The sequence below is a fragment of the Symsagittifera roscoffensis genome, chromosome 2 (genome assembly GCF_963678635.1).
Source record: "Symsagittifera roscoffensis chromosome 2, txSymRosc1.1, whole genome shotgun sequence".
Taxonomy (NCBI): domain Eukaryota; kingdom Metazoa; phylum Xenacoelomorpha; order Acoela; family Convolutidae; genus Symsagittifera; species Symsagittifera roscoffensis.
In genome coordinates this window covers 70983006-71003920 of record NC_087063.1, presented here as the reverse complement: position 1 = coordinate 71003920, position 20915 = coordinate 70983006, and the positions used below count along the sequence as shown (strand labels likewise).

The 20915-nt window shown below is 34.8% G+C and overlaps 1 protein-coding gene across 6 annotated transcripts in view; it reads right to left on the bottom strand.

Annotated features, from left to right (window-relative positions):
* Positions 1–20915, bottom strand: part of LOC134840418 (uncharacterized) — a 71007-nt gene that overhangs the window by 31761 nt on the left and 18331 nt on the right. For 3 of the 6 annotated variants that reach the window (XM_063856201.1, XM_063856203.1, XM_063856199.1), the window contains exon 2: positions 10666–11136. In XM_063856201.1, coding sequence (XP_063712271.1) covers positions 10666–10732 — 67 coding nt within the window. In that variant the 5' untranslated portion in view covers positions 10733–11136. Of the gene's footprint in view, positions 1–10665; positions 11149–12106; positions 12841–13593; positions 13625–20915 lie in introns of those variants that run through there. The other 3 variants (XM_063856204.1, XM_063856200.1, XM_063856202.1) reach the window with 3 other exon arrangements.

Genomic DNA, 20915 nt, shown 5'->3' with positions numbered 1-20915 from the left:
AAACAAAACTGAAGAAAAAACTGCCAACACAGACAGTGGCGGATCTAGGATTTTCTCGAGGGGGGATTTTCAAAAAATGGTTTTTTTTAGGTCGACCATATTGATTTTCCGAGCTCTCCCGCAGCACTAAAAAGACTATTTTGGCCATAATTTTTGCGCCGCATGCAAAATTTTGAAAATAACAGTCCAAAAAGGCGTTTTAGGCGTTTTTTGAAATATTTTGACCAAAAATTCGCGTTTTTTCGGCGCGCGCTCCCCCCTCAATATTAATATACATTGGCCATAGAAAATTTTTAGGGTTCATCACCAAAAAAGGATATCTCAAAATAGTACAAAGGTGGACCCTTTTGATCGGCCGGGGGTGTCGAATTCCTGAGGAGATGCGTATGCCCCCCCCCCCCCCCCCCCCAGTCCGCCCCCTGAACACAGAAACGCTCGCCAGCAAATTAAATTTAGTGCCCAGATAGAAATTTCTGCACCTCTTAAAAAGAGCTTTTTAAAATGCGTCTTTTGAAATTCGCCATTTTTTCATTTTGATTGAAATTTTGGTTCTGGCCAGGATCTTTACATTGGCTTTTGAATTGTACATTTTGCTCCCACCCAAAAATTGAGGACCGAATCATCTTTTGTCTGCTTACATGATAAAAAATGTTTAATGAAGACGAGCACCAATCAAATTTTCAAGTTTGAGCAAGCAATTATCTAAAAAAGGAACAGGTCTAATCAAATTTTCTACATTAGCATGCTAGGAGACATAAAATCAGTAGGCCGGTCTCAGAGCTTTGTTGTCAAATCACTCATGTTATTTGATAGACGAGAAACTAGAGAAAGTCAAAACATATGTCAAACACAATCGAAACATCCCCATTTTTGGCCGAGAATTCGAAACATAGGTAGAGCACAATCAATGTGGTCGAGCAGATTTTTTGAAATTTTTGGTGCCAAAAATATAGCAAAGTTTTCTTAGTTTGTCGAGAAAGTAAAGACAGTTGAAAGATAACCCATTTTTGATGGGTAAAATCGAAACATATCTATGCGGGGTCGAACAAATTTATATATTTTTCAAAATTTTGGTCGAGACAGTCGAGAAAGTCGAAACATATCTGAACTGGGTCGAACAAAATCGAACTCTTTTTTTCTCGGGTCGAGAAAGTCAAAACATACCATTATTTGCTCGAGAAAGTCAAAACGTACCGAAATTTGGCCGAGACGGTCGAAATATACCCATTTTTGATGGTTAAGTCCGAAACACATCTATGCGGGATCGAACAAAGTCGAACGCTTTTTTCTTTGGCCGAGAAAGTCGAACGAAACATACCAATTTTTGGTCGAGAAAGTCAAAACAAAAATCGAGCACCTCGAACCGGGATATTTGGTCTTCAAACTTAACCTTGTAAAATCAGTTTGTGTAAAGAATGTGTGGTGGGGGGAGGGGGGTCACAGTGCGAAAACAATGTGAAGAATACAAGAAGAAAATAACACAACAATTTTTAGTACAAGCCAAATGTAAGCCTCAGTTTACCGACTGCAACGCTCATGTTTTATATACGTATGAAAAAGTTTTAGAAAATCCAGACTCTTGCTTTAAAAATATATTAGGTTGAATAAATTGATTTTCCGAGCTCTCAAAAAGCAGTAAAAAGACCCTTTTGGCATATTTATGCGCGCGCTCGCTTTTTTCGGCACGCGCTTCCCCCTCAAATGTAGTAATTGTTGGCGCCAAAGGCACCTTTAGAAAACTTTTAGGGTCCGTCAGCCAAAAATGGATATATGAAAATAGTACAAAGGAGGGAAACATTGTGTCGGTAGGGAGTCGAATCGGGGGCGTCCCCCCAAATCCGCTGGTTTTCTATTATAATACTTTATAATCAATTTTAATGGATTAAAATTGTTTCTACTTTGTTTGATTTACAATCAATTAATAATCCATTATAAAATTGATTATTTTAGAATTTTATGGAGACAGGCCATCAAAATCAATTATAACCGATTGGTATCCATGAAATTTCATTGCGGCCGGTTTCCCTTGTTTGCAAGCAAGTGTCAATGATTTCGATTTCTGCGAATTGGTCTCGTGATCTCTTTTGATCGATTGCTTTTCATTTCACTGGACTTGGTTAGCTGTTGTTTTAGCTTGAAAGAAAAAATAGCTCAGCTAATCAAATCAATCGAGTGCTGAATGACAAAACAGAGACCGATAAAAGAAGAAGTTACCCCTTTGATGTGTCGATCAGTGTGGGGCGAAGATGAAATCGACGGGGGCACATTTGGTAATCATGATAATAAAGTACACTTGAGTACAATCATCTGAATTTATGGCTGCACTTGAATTTCCAACCGGGCGGGAGATTTCGTGGGGGGATAGAATGTTATTAGAAGCAGTATCGCAAATTGATAGCTGTCAAGAGTTAGCTAGCTTCCGTATTAACCACTGCGTCCTAATTTTGACTGAAAAGTCTGTCTGCAACCCATGTTAAAACTGTGGTATGGTCATAAACAGAAGGGTAAACTCCATGTTCCGCGGTATTTTCAAAACAACAACGCTTTCGAAACAATTATTTTCTAAACGATTTATGCAGGAAGACCAAATAAACTTCCGAGTTCTCCAGAAACACCCTATTTTGGCAATAAATTTCACAGGAAGTTTTCGAGGTAAACAAAATTGCTGTACTTTGACACTTTTTGAAGCTACTTCAAAGGTTTTCTTGCATTTTGTGCGCCGCAGCAGGGCAGGGTTCAGTATTTTGAAAAATGTTAACAAAAAGATCAAGAATAAGTACATTTTTTGACGAAACAGTGAGCCAAATGTAATTACATAATAGATTGCATAAACTCTATTAGCTTTTTCCTTGAAGTTCTCAGATTTTTTAGTCTGTCTCAGTTCTAAAAATTTTTGGGACGCTTTTAAATCTGACATGTCATGATAAGAATTTTAAATTTTTATTTTAATCGTTTTCGCACATTTTTTGCATCATCAGGATTTTGAAGTTTTTACAAAATTTTCAAAATGATCGAAGATCTAGAAATACAAATCAAGGCTATCTTCTATACGAATCAATTTTACCGTTGATCTCACGAAAATTGAATGCGAACCAAATCTGTTCACATTGTTAGCATGGTTAGTCAACTCACATGCCAATGTTCGAGATAACTGGAAAAAGTAAACAAAAATGAATCTGGTTTAATAGTCTGTTGCGTAATTTTGACAAAAAAAAACAAATTTCTTGGCGCGCCCTGTCCATCGGGCAAATTTTTGGCTCCGAAGGCATTTTTAGAAACGTTTCCGGTTAATTGCACAAAATTGTAGCCAAGTGCGGGACCTCCTCCAAATGACAATTGGTGGAATTTCTAAGGGCAAGGGCAGGGTTTCCGTATCTGATTTGCCCTAATGACAGTATCTTTATTCAAAAAGCTCAGAAACTTTTCGCTCGTCAGAGAAATTTAAATTAGATGTAAATTTTTGTCCAGACGAGGAACTATAAGTCAGCACCACAACCCAATCCTCTTTTAATTTTTGTTATAAGGCTCCCCCCCCCCCCCCTCACACACACAAACACATACACTCACGCCTTCGGTATTTGCAGAATTAAAATTTTAATCAAGTATCGCATTTAAAATTTACATTTCAATACTATGGTAATTTTGTGCAATACTTAAAAATTTGATTGACTATCAAATCGATTACAACCCATTGCAATTTACACTCATTGAAACTAATTATATAAAACTGATTGGACAAAAACTGTTTTTAAGTGCAATTTTTGGAAAAGATTATATACAAAATTTATACAGATTATGTACTCTACAGAATGAAAAATTTTTGATTTGAAAAACAGTTACGTCGCTTGTTACGTGTCTTATTTTTACTGATTTTGATCAAAATCAATGAAAATGGCCTAAAATTGTTAAAACGAGACCAAAATTGACATTTTTTTTATTTTTGAATTTTTGGGGAGGAAAGATGGCTAAGTAGATCCCACTTTTTGTATGGATGTAGAAAATTACGCAAAAGTTTACTAACAATGAACTATTTTTTGCCCCTGAAAATAAAATAACGAAAAAAAAACTTTTATTGTTGTTCAGACTTTCAAACCTGTGACTGCTTTGCAGTTTTTTAGGCTGAAATTTCAAGGCTACAATTTGCTGACCACAATTTTTGTTCCGACTTTTGAAGAGAACGGAATGTTTATGCTGTGTGTGGTTTCTTATTCAGTTATTTTTTTTCCGATTGAAATAATAGTTTTAGCCAAAAAATTTTGTACTCTATTGAAGATATAGACTTCCTGAGTTCGTAGAATTTCAATATTTTATCCAAAATTTATAGGTTTTCAATATTTTATCTTTCCTAAAACTATTCATTTGAGACTTTTTTTATTCTTGAATTTTCGGGGAGGAAAGGTGGCTAAGTTGATTCCACTTTTTGTATGGTTGTAGAAATTTACGCAAAAATTGCCTAAAGATGAACTATCTTTTGCCACTGAAAATAAGATAACGAAAAAAAACATCTTTTATTGTTGTTCAGACTTTCAAACCTGTGACTGCTTTGCAGTTTTTTAGGCTGAAATTTCAAGGCTACAATTTGCTGACCACAATTTTTGTTCCGCATTTTGAAGAAAACGGAATATTTATGCTCGGTGTGGTTTTTTTATTCATTCATTTTTTTCCGATCGAAATAATAATTTTCGTCCAAATTTTTTATACTCAATTGAAGTTACAGACTTCCTGAGTTCAAATTTAAAAACATATTTTACCTCAAATTTTTTCTTGTAAAGTTCTGGGGGTTTGTTTGAAAATTGCTTATATAGCCATGTTTCGGACTAATTTATGCGTGCATTGAAGAACTTTTTCATTTTGCTTAGACCGTAACGCGAATTTTTTATACGTGGCGAATTATCCTCCACAGCAAAATCGTTCCAAATTGAATTGAGGCTAGCTAATCGGATCGGTCGTGTTATTTTTGTACGACTCAACATTTCACACTTTGATTTTATCCAAAATTTATAGGTTTTCAATATTTTATCTTCCCTAAAACTATTCAATTGAGATTTTTTTATTCCTGAATTTTCGGGGAAGAAAGGTGGCTAAGTTGATTTCACTTTTTGTATGGTTGTAGAAATTTACGCAAAAATTTACTAACGATGAACTATCTTTTGCCACTGAAAATAAGATAACGAAAAAAAAACATCTTTTTTTGTTGTTCAGACTTTCAAACCTGTGACTGCTTTGCAGTTTTTTAGGCTGAAATTTCAAGGCTACAATTTAATTTGCCGACCACAATTTTTGTTCCGCATTTTGAAGAAAACGGAATATTTATGCTCGGTGTGGTTTTTTTATTCAGTCATTTTTTTCCGATCGAAATAATAATTTTCGTCAAAATTTTTTATACTCCATTGAATATATAGACTTCCTGAGTTCAAAATTAAAAAGACATTTCACCTCAAACTAGTTCGTGTAAAGTTCTGGGGCTTTGAAAATTGCTAATATAGCCATGTTCCGGACTAATTTATGCGTGCATTGAAGAACTTTTTCATTTTGCTTAGAGCGTAACGCGACTTTTTTATACGTGGCGAATTATCCCGCACAGCAAAATCGTTCCAAATTGAATTGAGGCTAGCTAATCGGATCGGTCGTGTTATTTTCGTACGACTCAACATTTCACACTTTGATTTTGTCCAAAATTTATAGGTTTTCAATATTTTATCTTCCCTAGAACTATTCGATATGAATTAAAGGTCAGTCGGAACATTCAGGGCTTTGCCCTGATATACGAGCAGTCTTGTTCACTTCGTTGATCCAAATTTGAAGAAACTGACTAAATACTCTTGCGAGCGCAGTTTTTTTTCCAATTCTGAGATTAAATTAGACATTCTTTTAATACAATCTGAAAGATATTGTTAACTCGAGCTAAAAATTTTAAAAAAAGTTTTTTACGTGAGATCGATTTTCTGAAGGGCTTAGAAAAAAGCCATTTTGACTAACTTTTGATAATTAACGCGCAATTGAAATTGTTCATGTAACCTATGAGCGGCCAGCTAATATGGCTCACAGCTTTCCAACTGAATCGCAGCAAACCATTTGTGAAAATGGATGCGTTAAGTTAGTATATGACAAACGCATTACTATGTACTTAGCATTGCGTAGTGGGGGAAGAATGACAGAAAAAAAAACATTTAAAATGTTGAAATTTTTTCTCTGAGAGATAAATCCCAACAAAAGCAACTTTAGAATCCTCACAGGGCAGTCGAAACATATGGTTTATGCTCATATTAGAGCAGTTTTGTTTTTATGTGTTCTTGATGCGTTTATTTTATTGTTTTGACTATTTTCGAAGAAAACAACGGCATATTTGTGCTCGGGGTGGTTTTTTCCAGACAAATTCCGAGTTTTTAACTAGAAATTTTTGACTGAATTTTTTATATCATTCTTAAGGTCTGGTTGGTTGTCTTCAGCTCAAATTTAAAAAGGTTTTTCACCTGTGACAATTTTATTGTAAAGCTTGAAAATTGGAGTTTAAAGATGGCTAATATGGCCAACTTGGAACAAATAACACGCAAAATTTTTGCGCTATTAATGCGCAAGCGGATTTGTTATCTTCAGGGCCTTAAAGTCACTCCAAATTGGTTGAAGCAGACTAGTTGTCATAATTGCTATATTGCTAGGAGCAAAATGTATCAATTTGTACTTAATACGGCGTGTGGTCTCAAAAAAATTTTTAATTGAAAAATTCGTCAATTTTTAGAAAACAAATTGCTCCATAGACATTAAAAGGCAGTCGGAACATTCAGGGCTTCGCCCTGATACCAGCAGTCTTGTTTGACATTCGGTTTCAATTGTTTATCGCACTCCGTATGCCCGAGGTTGCGGGGCTATAAATGCGACCATAAACGAAACGCTACCAAATGTAAACACAAGTACCCACCGGCAGAACAATGCAACACACAATAAAGACAACTCTGCCCAGCTAGCCCACATACACAAATGTATCTTACCAATTTAAGTACATATGCAACACAGAATTTAGATATTTCGAGCCCGGAAGAAATAAATCTAGATCTGCACTGCGATTTTCAATTTACAAATTGCACTGCTACCTTCATAACATTTGCATATGTTTAGAGGGATCTGATTTTGATCTCCTAGGGGCTCTCATTTGTCACATTTTGTCTGTTTTGCATTTTTAATGAAAAAGAAAGAACGAAATTGAGGTTTCAAATGAACTTGACGGATCAAGTGAACTATCTCTGTACCCCAAATCAGTTTAAGGGGATGATTAGATCGTTCATTTGAATCTGAGAATATAGGCCAATCAGAATTCACCATTTTGAACCAATTTATTTAAAAATACAAAAGGATAAATTGGTCATTCATTGACGGGGGGATAGTTCTTTTGGGCTAAAGGGGAAAGTTATTCATTTTGTTCAGTTGACAAGTGGGGACCTGTTTGTGATTCCTTAAGGAATTCGTTAAAAAGTATAGACTTTTTGACCACCATCCTGATTTAGAGTTTACATATTAAATAGTTGCATGTAAATTGCCACCTATTTGGATGAATTAGCTTTACTTTCTTTTAAGTTTGAATAAACTTTCAAGATTAAGTGTTGCGAGTAAAAAATGTGAATACATTCGGAAGCGATATATTTATCATCTTCTGGGTCATTAGGGGACCGCCTGTGAGTCGATTAGCATGCCGCCCATTTAAAAGATTGCAGCTGAATCTTTACCTGCTTCGAGATATGTTCACTCAAATTTGCGATATTAAACTGCGTGCTGTTTTTGCTGAATCTTTCTACCAGTGAAAAAAATTATACTATTGTAACAAATCAAACGCTTTATACACTCATTAAAAGTTTTGGCAAGTGTCCCCCATCAATTACCGCATGTTAATAGGCACACATGCTTGTTGCTACGCCCCGCCTCGTTATTTAGACCAATGTTAAGCGAAAATTCAGTTTGGATTAAATGCTGAGTGGAATAAACTCTCAGCATACGCCACGCGTTAGAAAAGTTTGAAATATTGCTCGCACTAAGGCCCCAAAGATTTCTGCTGCTGTGCACAGCAAATTCTGCTGCCTCACAGAAAAATTCTGCAGCCTCACAGAAAAATTCTGCAGCCTCATAGAAAAGTTTTGCTCTGTGAAAATTCTCATTATTCATGCGTTTATTTAAAAAAATACTGTTTTTGTTGCTTTTTGAAAAACAAATCAGTTTGAAAAACAAGCAGAAAGTTTTCAGGAAGCGAAATAGTTGATTGGAAGAGTCACGGGTCGCAAATATATTCTTTTTTTTATCGTTGTTGAGAAAAAGTGCAGTTTTTATTATAAGTTTAGTCGGTTAGAGCATATTTATATTTCCGAGACTAGAATTGCAGCTTTCTTATTATAAAATTTTTGAGAAAACCGACAATTATGCCTTCTGATTGAAATTCTGTTCTATCTGCTGCTCTAAAAAATGTTCTGCTCTAAAAGATAAAATCTGCCAATACTGCTAAATTCTGTTGCTGGCAGAATCTTCCGGGGCCTGGCTCGCATTGGTATTTTCAAATAAACCAAATTCAAACTCTCATAACTTCACAAAAATTAAAAGTTAGATAAAAAACAAGTTTATTGTCTAAAGAAAAAACGATTCATTGCATGTAGGTTTTTATAGTTCTACTCATGCATGATTAAAAATTAAAAAACGTTTTCAATGAACTTACAAAAATATAACAAAACAAACAAGACTGCTCGTATTAGGGCGAAGCCCTGAATGTTCCGACTGCCTTTTAGGGTTTATGGAGCAGCAGTAATAAAATTTAAAAAATTAAATGAAATAAAAAAATGAAATTTTTTTTTTCTAAAATTTGAAACTTTTTGTGAAAATCATCACCCCACACGCCATATAAAGTACAAAAATGATAGATTTCGTTCCTTGTAACAAGACAATTATGCAAATAAGCTTCGTTCAACCAATTTGGAACGATTTATAAGACGGATTAAATCTCCGCTTACGCGTTAATAGCGCGAATTATATCGCGCGTTAATTGTCCCAAATTGGTCAAAATGGCCAAAATGGCAATCTTTAAACCATCATAACTTTACGAAAAAAGATCACAGGTGAAATATCTTTTCAAATTTAAGCTCAGGACAACAATATCTTTCGAATGATATAAAAAAATTCCGTCAAAAATGGCTAGTTAAAAAGTCGAAATTTGTCTGAAGAAAAAAAAACCCACCCCGAGCACAAATATTCCGTTACTTTCGTATCGAAAGTCGGAACAATAATAGCTGTGGCTACATTACAAAATAGTAAAAGTTATTTAAAATGATATTTAAAGTAAAGAGAAAAAAAGATCAATCAATCCAAACTCTGGTGATCATAGATCTGTGATCAAAAAAGTTGGAATAAATTAGTGCCGAAAAATTATGCAAAATGTTTTTAAAAACATTGTGCTAAGTTTTCTGACAAAAGTTTAGCTTGAAATCATTTTCGTACGACAAACCAATGGAAAGACAATAGAACCAATTTTTGCTCACGATTTGCAGAAATCTAAACCTTGTACTTAAAGCAAAAAAAAAAACAAACACTAAATTTTGATTTGAATTTTTTTACTGTTTAAAAAAGAAAACGGTAAGAAGTTTTTTAAGAAAATGGAAAAGTTTAACTCGATTTTTGTTTCAATGAAGCAAATTTTGTTAGACTTTTTTACAGTCAAGGGCGGATTTAAGGTGGGGCGGGGGGTGTCCGTTCGTGCATTCTCAGGGCTTCGACCCCCTCACCAGCCAAAGGATCTCCCTTTGGTTTTATTTTAAGATATTTATTTTCGGCCGAGCAACCCTACAATTTTTCTAGAGGCGCCTTTGGTAAAAATTTCCAAAACTGCCCATAAACGGCCTTTTTAACATGTTTTGTTTTCAAAAATTTGCCTGCGGCTCAAAATACTTTCGAAATAGTGTCTTTATAGTTTTCTGGGTGTGCCCAAAAAACCAATTTGATCGACCAAAAAAAGGCCGAAAATTTTTTAGAAAAATTTTCGAAAGTCCGTCCCTTCGAGAAAATCCTAGATCCGCCACTGTTTACAGTGCTTATATACTTCTGTCTGTAATTATTGAGCAGAAACCACCTGCTCTTTTTTTGCGGTCTCATACAAAAAAGCCAGCAAATTTGCCAGAAAATTTCCAGGAACAAGTTGCATTACTTTGCAAGATTGATGCTGTAATTTTTTGACTTCCTGATTACAGATCTATAGCAACAAAAATTTTTTTAATCATTTTTTTTCACATTTGCATAAGCAGTTCTAGCTTGATTTGTTTGATTAAAAAATTTGACGAGAAAAAAGTAAAAACAGTCTGGGAGTAGCTGACTTGCTATCAAAAAATATTAATTATTCAAAATGTTTTTTTTTCTCGACACTGAAGCAATTTTTTGAAACTTCATCATGGAATGCGAAACACGACTAAAATGAACATTATATTCCCATTGATGTCCTAAAACTGTTCTTTAAAATGATTCTGCGTGACAAAAAATCCATTCCTATATTTTCTGATCACTTCAATGCAAGAGAGTAAATGATCAAAAAAGGTCTTATTTACTTATTTAACCTGTAGAGGTCGCAGTTTGAATTTAGATATGATTTCTCTTGATTCAATATTGAATTTTTTTAGGAATCGTAACAAAAAATTGACTTACTGTCAGCGCATATTCTAGAAATGAGAAGCCCCAATGTTGTAAGCAGCACCAGTAGAAAGTAATTCATTTCTAGATAAGTTGGGGGGGGGGGGGGGATAAATGGTTATAAAATCGAATCAAGGAAAGTAAGTCAGAGCGAATGAATGAATGCAGGAGGATAAAACAGTACCAAGAAATCGATAGGGGGTTCGATTGAAATTGGGTTATGGACTATAAATCTGCATTTTCCGACTGATGGAGATTGAGATAAACAATGGAGACAATATTTGGGATTAAAGAAATTGAGTTATAAATAAATTCGGGTAGAAATATAAGATGTCCAATAAATTAGATTGCTATGGCTTGGTTATCCTCCGTTCTCCATTGTAGGTTCATATATAGTCACGGTAATCATGATTGATGTTTATGGCGGAGTTGGTAAATATTTGGAATGGAAAGTGAGAACCCCGTAAAACACGCTTCTTCACAAACCTAAACAGAAGACTAAGACAACTCAGAGCGGGAGGATAAAAGCGGCGGACGGATTACCGGCTCACAAATAATATTCTAATGATGAAAGAAAGTTATAGAGTGTTTAATTCAAAGAAATCATGTCCCAAGTCAGCACGATACCTGGTTGAAAAACGGCGCTGCTTTCTTAGTATTCTTTTCTTCTTTTCATTATAAATACAATTTGTAAGTCAGATAACTGTGGATGCAGTTTTTAAGATCAATTTCGAACACTTGAGTGATTTTTGTCATCAGATGGTGTGAAATTTGTACACTATTTCCTCTCTTTTTAATGCTATCTTTGCACATTTTACTTTTCCGTTGCAATAGATTAGTCTAATTCTGTTTTTGATGGTAACCAATCGTGACATGGCAGAAAATTAGATTTTACAAAATGAAAGACTTAAGTAAAAAAGTGTTACTATCTTTTTTCTTCTATTTTTGAAATGAAACAATAGAATAGAGTGAATATCTTGTCCTAAAATGTAGTCAACAAAAAAGATTTTAAAAGGACCTTCTTTATCAGCGAGGATTTAATCTGATAGCAGTAGCATATTTTTTAAGGAACGACTGATTTTTGTACTTTCTTTGGCTGATATATAATTTTGATGATAAATTTGGAGCGATTAAAGGACCGCTAAGATCGGATTTTATATAATTGACTAAGAAAACACATTTTTGAGAACACTAATTTTCATAAAAAGAAAAGCTTCAGTAAAAATAAATCCGTTCCTATCTCGAGTTTTCTGCGTCTGTTTTTAATAGCGTGAAAATTCTTTGTGTTTTTACCAACATGCTTAAAAAACAATAATCCTCAATGCCACATGGGACACGAATAAACCAACATTATGCTCTAAAAAAGAACACATGCTAGTTGGAATGGCAATGGGTTGATTTGATTCATTGGGCACAACCATTACCGGTGGGATTGAAAACAAACGAGCCAACTAACAAGTAAGTCGTATCAAAATTTGAACCACCTGCAGGCAAGTAATAAGAAAGGGTATCTATTTCACCCTACCCCCCGCAGTGCTTGTATCGACTAGTTGGATCGGACAGCTCACGGGAAAAAGGGACAGATTTTGGGGGAATGAAAACAGGACACCAATAATAATGGGTTAGCTGGCCCAAATGACAAATACAGATCATCGACTGAAATTGTTTGGCAAACAAATTTCAAGTTGGTACAGAACAGACAGAAAAATAAAGACGTTGAGCAAAAAAGGAGTTCATTTGAATAAAAAACAAATCGATAGTCAATATTTTTTTTTGCTCCTGGACTTGTTAGTAAATACCAAGCTTGTTTCATAAAAAAGAGCGAGCTTTAAAAATAAAGATTCTTCAATGAAGGGTTGAAGGGTTCCAACAAAGAAACAAAGGAGCTAACTGCAAAATGAGTTGGCGCAGTTGTGTGAACCCTGAGAGCGGAGTGGATTTTCTGAGTATAAAAAAGAGAAGAGAACTTGTGGTGCTTCTTCTGATGTGACCACTTCAATATGTTCTACTTCAAATTGAAGGAAACAGGTTAGAGCAAATTGGGAGGAGAGAAGAGAAAAGCTAAAAAGCATAAAGTGTTGCAGCTAATCGCGAAAGTAGACTGGGATATTTCAACATCCACACTCTTAATGAAAAAGAGGAAAGCGACTGACTGATCGAAAGAGAGAGAGAGAGAGAGAGAGAGAGAGAGAGAGAGGAGAGGGTTGCAATAGGCAGTAGCAGCAGCAGCAGTAGCACAAATAGTGATTAGCTGATTAGAAGAAAGGAATTTAAGCGCAATTTGAAACTCCCTGAGGTAACCAACTGAAAAGCAGGCAAAGCAAAAGAAGAAAAGAGGAAATAACCATGGCATAAGGACCAAACGGCAGAAATATTCCATCCAATCATAAGCTTTTAAACTGTTTCAATCTCGGACCAAAATGTCACGCTTTGTTTCAGGCTTTTGAAGTCTCAATCCTGATTGGCTAATATAACTTTCGGTCATTCGGTCCATCTGCCACGAGAGATTTATTCCCCCAGACCAAAAAGTGAAGAGAAAACAGGGCAAGACAATGAAGGCTACAGGAAACTGTTCTAGAGCATTTTGAATATCAATACTGATCAAAACATATGTCCTCCTATTAACTTGCTTTTATAATTTTTTTTAATCAAAACAGATACAGGTTTCCTCGTATCATATCGACTTGAAATCAAAATTTTTAAGTTAAAATCCCCCTAGGCATTTTTGTGGGAGGATGTTAACTTGGTTTTTAGTGGAAATTCAGCCAATTATAATCGAAAGTTTAATATGCAATACTAAACAACTTTAACTCAAATTAAATGATGGATTACATTCCAGATCAAATAAAATGATGGAGTAGATAACTAATAACAAGTTTCAATTGTCAATTCCTCTATTTAAGAGGGGGGTAGTATGGGGATGATGCTCAGTTGACCTCAAACCTTTATGTTTTTGGCGAGTTTCAATCACCTTTACATAGATCCGCTTTAATAAAAAGAGCTCCAGCGAGACTTTTACGCGAATAATTGTAGGTATACTTGCTATTTTTGGGTAACAATTACCATAATTGGGGCGAGGAGACTTTGTTTCTTTTTTCACTTTTCGAGTCTAGCGGGCAATAGGCCCAATCATGAAGCAGGGGAAATACCTCACGCCCATATGACTGTGGATAATTATGTTAAACAATGGCAATTGAAAAACTAGAAAGAACTGAAGCGTGAAAATGAATCACTTTTGACTGTGTAAAAGACAGTTTATTGGTTAGAATGTTTCTACTAATCGGTCCTTAACTCAAGAAAATATCCCTTTTTCTGTACAGAGCAAATATGCTGTGCTGGAAGTAGGCTTTAAGAACGCAAGTTCCAACTAAATCCCCGCCTTTTGGATTCTTTGACTAGCTGGATATTTTTGCTTTTATACATAGGTGATGCCCCGTGCTAAGCGGTATCCCGCCCGAGGAAGAGAAAGGGTAAATTTATCACTCAAGCCTTTAGTAAGCGGAGATTTGCTTTTGTAAAGGGGTCATAAGATACCATTTTCAATACCCAAGAGCAGCTCGCGTCCAGAGTACAAGCTTAGCTATACCAATGAGATATATTATAGATGCCTTCACCACAATTATCTATTCAAATATTCAATGGAAATGGTGTTTTTACAAAAAACATAAAAGCAAAAAGAAAAAAATGCTTATTTTTCTAGCTTTTTCTGCAAAATTTTCTACTGTTTTCATTAGCGGAGGAATCGGAATAAAATCTATTTTCTGCATGTTAAAGGTTGATTGAGCCATTTAACACTTACAAATAGTGTGTTAGAACGTTTAAAAACATTCCTTTGATAATAGTGTTTTTCTTACCTTAAAAGTGATCTTTAATTCTAAGTTAGCTACCAGTTAATTTAGGTGTATTCAAAGTCCATTGTATTTCGCGGCACTTTTCTAGTTGAATAGAAAAAACTCAGTTTTTTATTCAATTCTTTCCATCTTAATTTTTAAAATTTATTTAGTCGATTATTAAATATACCAGTGATATTCGAACACTCTTTGTTAAGGCGCAGTCAACTGATTCGAGCCTGCGGGGAGTTCGAACCTTTTGGCCAGATCATACTGTAGAACTCCCCAATGGAAAAACTGGATCGATGAGTTCCATCTTGACAAAATTGCAAAGAGGACTTAAATATCGATAGCTTAGAAAAAACCATTGAAGACGACGACAGAAATCCGAATCCTTGAATGTTACCAGGATCAACAAAATGAACAACAGAGGAAAGCTAGGTAGGCCAGTAATAAGACATTATGCGACTTTAGGAAATTGTAGAAGCAAAGAAAGTCGCGGAGGAAAAATGAAAGTTTGGTGGCATGAGATGAAACGAGGCAGAATAAAGGTCAAATCAGTTCTGTAGTTGGCCTTAGGATCACAAGGAAAATTAGCGTTCAGACAAAAACACCCTCGGGTGGAAAGTTTATCTGTCCCTTCTCAGTATTTCTTTGACCTCTAGTATCCGCATTCGTGAAACCGTCAAATATCACCTTCGGACGGTATAAATTGTTAAGCAGAAAACAGATGGACGGAGAGTCCTACGAACAATTTTGGGGAGCACTCTCAGACTTAGCAAGAGCTCTCGAGATATAGGAGTACAAACAGATCAGGAATGGATACGAAATGTGTTTATCATGTGAAACTGCGATCTCCAATGGAAACTTTTATCAGAATCCTTGGATGCAATGGATGCACTAAGCCAGACAGTCATCAATGAAAAAAGATTTTTAAGTCATCTCAAACATACAAACCTGTCAATAGGCAACAATAAAGGCAAGGGAAAAGAACCAAATTGAATATAGAAACATTTTACTTCTGTTTGAAATGCGATAACGCACTTACGAAAAGTCACCTTAACCTTTGCCGGGTGAAAAAAATATACAATAATTGTAAATACAAAGGGTCATTTTGCAATATTATCTAAGTCAAAGGCAAGAAAACGGACTGTAAAATACGGGAGGAAAATGTAAAAGGTCAAAACCGTCAATGTTCCCCAGTGGAACCACATTTGATACAAGAAGAGATTTTTAGGTGTGATAAACGCTTAAAAAGAAGGGGGAATCAGCGACAACGACGATTGTTTTGTTCCGAAGAATAGAACTATTTACGATGATAACGGTCTCGAAAGAAAAATGCTTGTAAACATTAGGCTTTTCGTAAGGAAGCAATTGTAAATATGATTATTCCATTGGACACGGCAAGTCCTGTCAGTTTCTCAAAACAAGCTTGAGCTAAAAAATTTTTGAGCTGAAATCGAGGGATCTATGAGTGATATTTTGTCAGCAGACAAAAAACACGCTCACTATTTTGTATTGTGGGTTCATCATCGATACCATAAACATCATTAAAAAAATCAATGTGAGTTTAATCCAATGGATGGAATTGCGACATATTTCCTTTTTTCCTTACGTCTGGAAAAGAAAAAAAAACTTCCATGTAACGATAACCAACCGATGCTAGGAAATGAAATTGCGCAGAAACCTATCGATTTTCCAACAACCAGTACAAACCTTTTCAAATGATTCCTCAACAGAATAGAAAAAATCTGTCGGGTAGAAAAGTCACACACTTTAAAACCAATCAAACCAAAGGTAGAAGAGTACTTTTACACGTACTAGATGAAAAGAATATCAAACTGGAAAAGATGCTGCGGGAGGAGCATATTGTCAAATTAAACAAATGTGATGAAAAATTTTTGTTTTTAACAAAATTGTTTTCACAACTTTCTAACAAAACGTCCGGCGAAGTGTGCTGGAACAACATTGATCTAAGAAACGCGTATCGTCAGCTAATGCAATTTAGTATAATGGGCGGTGAAACCTCTGGAACATATATTTCTATAACGACTCGGAGATTTGAAAAATAAATTTCAAGGAGACTTGGATTCGCTTTTATAACTATTCTTTTTACCAACTGTTTTATTGATGACGTTTTAAAATCCTCAAACGGTTCGTTAGACAAACACAAAATCATTTTTTGAAAAAGAATAAATGTCTTTTAAATTAAGATTATAGCAGCTGAATAGAAACAATGCATTTCCTTCCGAAAAGACATAGGATGGCTTTGGTTCAAAACTTCAGAAAAGTGTGTAACACCATTGGTTGGAAAAACGATTAGATTACGAACGTTGTGAATCCGAAAAACATATCAAAATTCAGATCAATAATTGGCTCAATAAGCCAATACTTTAATATTGTTCCCAATTTGTCTACATTTTGCTCACCGCTAAGCCAAAAATTAGTTTATCATTGGAACGAATACAGTTGAAGAGCTAAAAATGCAATTTGTAATTATTACTGAAAACAATTATTTAGACATAAAAAAGAATTCAAAACTACAAACTGACGCAACACACAAAGCATTGAGTCCCTTCGTAGAATTTGCTTCAAGAGTTTTAAAAATTCATGAAATTAAATATTCAACACACAATCTCGATTTTCTGGAAGTTGTATGGGCAACTGAGCATTTTTAAAATTATTTGTACGGGTCAGAATTCGAAAGAATAACCTATCGTAAGGCCCCACTGTCTGCCTTAAACGCAAATCATAGAAAAAACCATGCATGGCAGATTGCCCTGTTGGGTAAACAGACAATTATCTTTTTACTTCAAGATCAGACTTATTACAGGAGAAAAAATGGAATTTACTGATGTACGTTCAAGACTTTCTTCTGGACAAGCCTTCTCAACATGTCATTGAAACAAAACATTAGTGATTGCAACAGTGAAAAAAGTCTCGGAAAATCTATTGGTAGCCAATCATTGTGAAAAGAACGATATGTACACAAGAAATCCATCGGACGTAAATAGAGCTAATATTTTATCTCATCCTGCGGATGTACTCTCCCGTCGGGATGTACTCTCCCGTCACTGACTCAATTAGAATTTGCCATTCAAACCACTCACGCTCAGAATCTTGTACGACCAATTGTAATTCTTTGGACTTATCAAAACATGTCCAGACCCAGGAGAAACGCTGGTCCCCCAAATTTTCTGGAGAGAGGAGAATTGTGGACCGAGTATCACCAAGGGTGATCATCAACTTGAAAGAGGATGCGGACCAACTTCTAATTACAATGGCGTCATCCTCTAAGACCCCTCAGACAGGGAAACTTCACAATTCCGAAAACCCCAATGGGCGATAATGGCGCACAACTCAACTTAGCAGGCGACACGACAGTGAACTCAACAATTCCGAAATTATCGATAGAACTCAAACAGTAATAGCCGGATCGTTTTCAACCGAGGGGGAGACTCATGACCAGGACCAGGAGAGCGACAATTCTTTGGTTATCTACACGGAAACGAGAACGGAAGCTGACTCGTTTCACAAGATATTTAACATTGCCTGAACGGACTCATTTGAAAACCTACAACTCAAAAGTGTTTTTCATTTTTATCATTGGTGATTCAGTCAGTTTTTGCACTTTTTATCATTATTTAGAGGATTTATCAACCGTCAAGAAACTTTCCAATTTTTATCACTAACTGTAGAGAAGTGAATCATTTTTACATAATCAATTCTCAACAATTGTCTTTTTCTTATTATAAATAACCCCAATTGCACATTAACATTTTCTAAACATCTGTAATAAATGGTTTGTAGCTTTTCTAATTTGTGATCACAACATCTCCGAGTACATGAGTAAATTTTTTCTTGTAAATTCCAGGATGTAAGTTTGTTACTTTTTTTCCAAACTTCTATTGCCCATGGGGTGAAGGAAGAGAGCAGTACATCTGTGATTTGGCTACTCCTTCCTTTTCGTAAAAATGTTTCCTGCATTGGGAGTTGCTCTGAATTGTGCTCTACTTACTTTAAATTTGACATTCAATTCTTAATTAGATACTGTTTTTATTTCATTTCTTCATTTCTTTTAATTTTTTTTTACTTTAACTCTAGTCAGTCAATTTTTAACTATACCGGTGGTACTCGAACACTATTTATTCATCACCGAACTTTCTTGAAAAAACCAGTCTGAAAAATGAAGTATCCAGACTAATTTTTTTTGACGCTGAGCGAATTTCGAAACCCGATTCACGACTGAAATATTTTCACGAATCACGATTTAACTTGAAACCAATCCGAACAAAACTAATTCATTGTCAATCACTCCACCCCGTCTTGTATAGCACCTAAATTTGCATGGAAAATACATTCCACGTCAAAAACCCTCCCGACCCTCCATCCTGCTAGTGTTTATATCAATTTTGCAGGTCAAAATTTTTTCGTTTCCTAATGAAAAATTAATTAAGCAGTTAATGATTAAATTTGCCTTGAATTGAACATATTGCAACCAAATATAGCTGGTCTCATTTTATTAGAGTAAATTTGAGTAATTTTGGGCGTCGAAAAATTGGGGTCTTGAAAAATTGTAGTTGAAAAATTGTTCAAAAAATGTCAAAAATGTAGGCAGAAAACAATCTAGGATTTTCTTTTTATTTAATCCGGAAATTTTTGTCTGCGTCAAAGTCAAGTTTTTGGTCATCTAGTTTTAAAGTTGTTTTGAAAAAGTGAAAAAAAGCCCAAATAGTTTCCTAATTGGTGCTGAATTGTGATACTGCTTTTTTGAGATCCATACATGTGTCAAATTTAGATTTTTTCAACTCTTTGACGAAATAGATTTTCCGCGCTCTTTTATATGACTATAAAGTCTCCATTTTGACCAACTTTTCTGTGCAGCAGGCAAATTTTTGAAACAAACAGGCCGAAAAAGACGTTTGATGCGCTTTTTGGAAAAATAACCAAAGAATCGCGTTTTTTGGCACGCGCTTCGCCTTCAAATAGATTTATATTGGAGTCCTCGAAAAAAAATTGGGCCGGCCAACAGAAAAAAAAAGAAAACCAAAATTTAGAGCGCATTATGCTGACACAATTAATCAGATTGACAATTTTCAAAACCCATAACTCAACGGAAGACATAAATTGTTTCAATGTCAAAATCAGCGCATTGATGTCTATCATAGTTTAAAATTAGCCATTGAAAACGGATATATACAGAGTACATATTTCTATGGAAAAAGAAAAAAATCAAGCACAATTATGCCGTTAATTTTTTCGAAAGTCTGAAAAACATCTAATACCTATAGCTTTTCTTAAACAAGATTGCTGCGTTAGTGAAGAAAATGTGTTTGAATTTTTTCTACTTATTGGAGATGATGACCAGGGTGTAGAAAACACTACCTCACATAAGAAATATAACGCTCATTTATTGTTCATGAAAATTACAAAGAAAAACGGCATTGTTATATTATGTTTTATGAAAGCTCTATTTTCCAAAACTTGAGTCCGTAAATGCTACGTTTGGCCATCATTAACAGAAAAAAGATAAATATAAATCCATGGATTAAGTAAAACTGTTGCTAGAATTTGCGAGGAAAGAGACGACTATCAAGGTTTAAAAAATTTCTTGGTTGCAAAAACTAATTTTGTGAATTTTTGTTTTACAATTTTGTGACAATTTGCTTTAAAAGTGAATCTATGTCTCTTCAATGATATGATACTTCATCTTGCGTAAGAATTCTCATGATCGTTTTTTGCGTTCCTTTCTAGGTAGTAGAAAAAATTTTTGACGCTCAGAACCACAAAAAATGTGAATCATAAAGCTTAAGTCAATTTTTTATATGCTAGGTGATTTTATTGTATAACTATTTGTGAGCTTCATTGATGCCGGCTGTGAGGACATTCAAAAGGTCATCTTTCCTTGAGATTTGAAGTGCTGTTTTGACTGCTGGATACACTTTAATCAGAATTAAATGTTTGGAGATATACAAAACTATGAAGCTGATATCAGTAATGCACCGAGTTTTTGAGGGAAAAATGAGCTTATCATTATAAGTCCCGATTACGCTTAAATTGAAGTCTGATGACAATTGCATATCGTGTTCACATATAACTAAAAAATTAAGGAAAAAGTAGCATGAAATACTTATTACTAGCGCTTCTGTTAATCTAGGTTTGATTCAAAAACCTGAAATCAACCCGCCTTGCTTTTTTGTGCAAAATTAAAATTGTTTTCGATAATTTTTTATACGGAAGAATTTTTTTAATTTTGTTTAGGATCGCCACTCTCCATGTATATAAACAACTAATTGAATTTTTAAACGCGCAGGAAAATTAAAATTCTCAACAGAAAGCTTCAGTTGAAATTTACTGTTTTTATTCAGAGTGGTGGAGGTTTTTTTACTAGATATTATAGGGGGGAGGAGGTTGTTAAGTAGATAAAATTAGTCA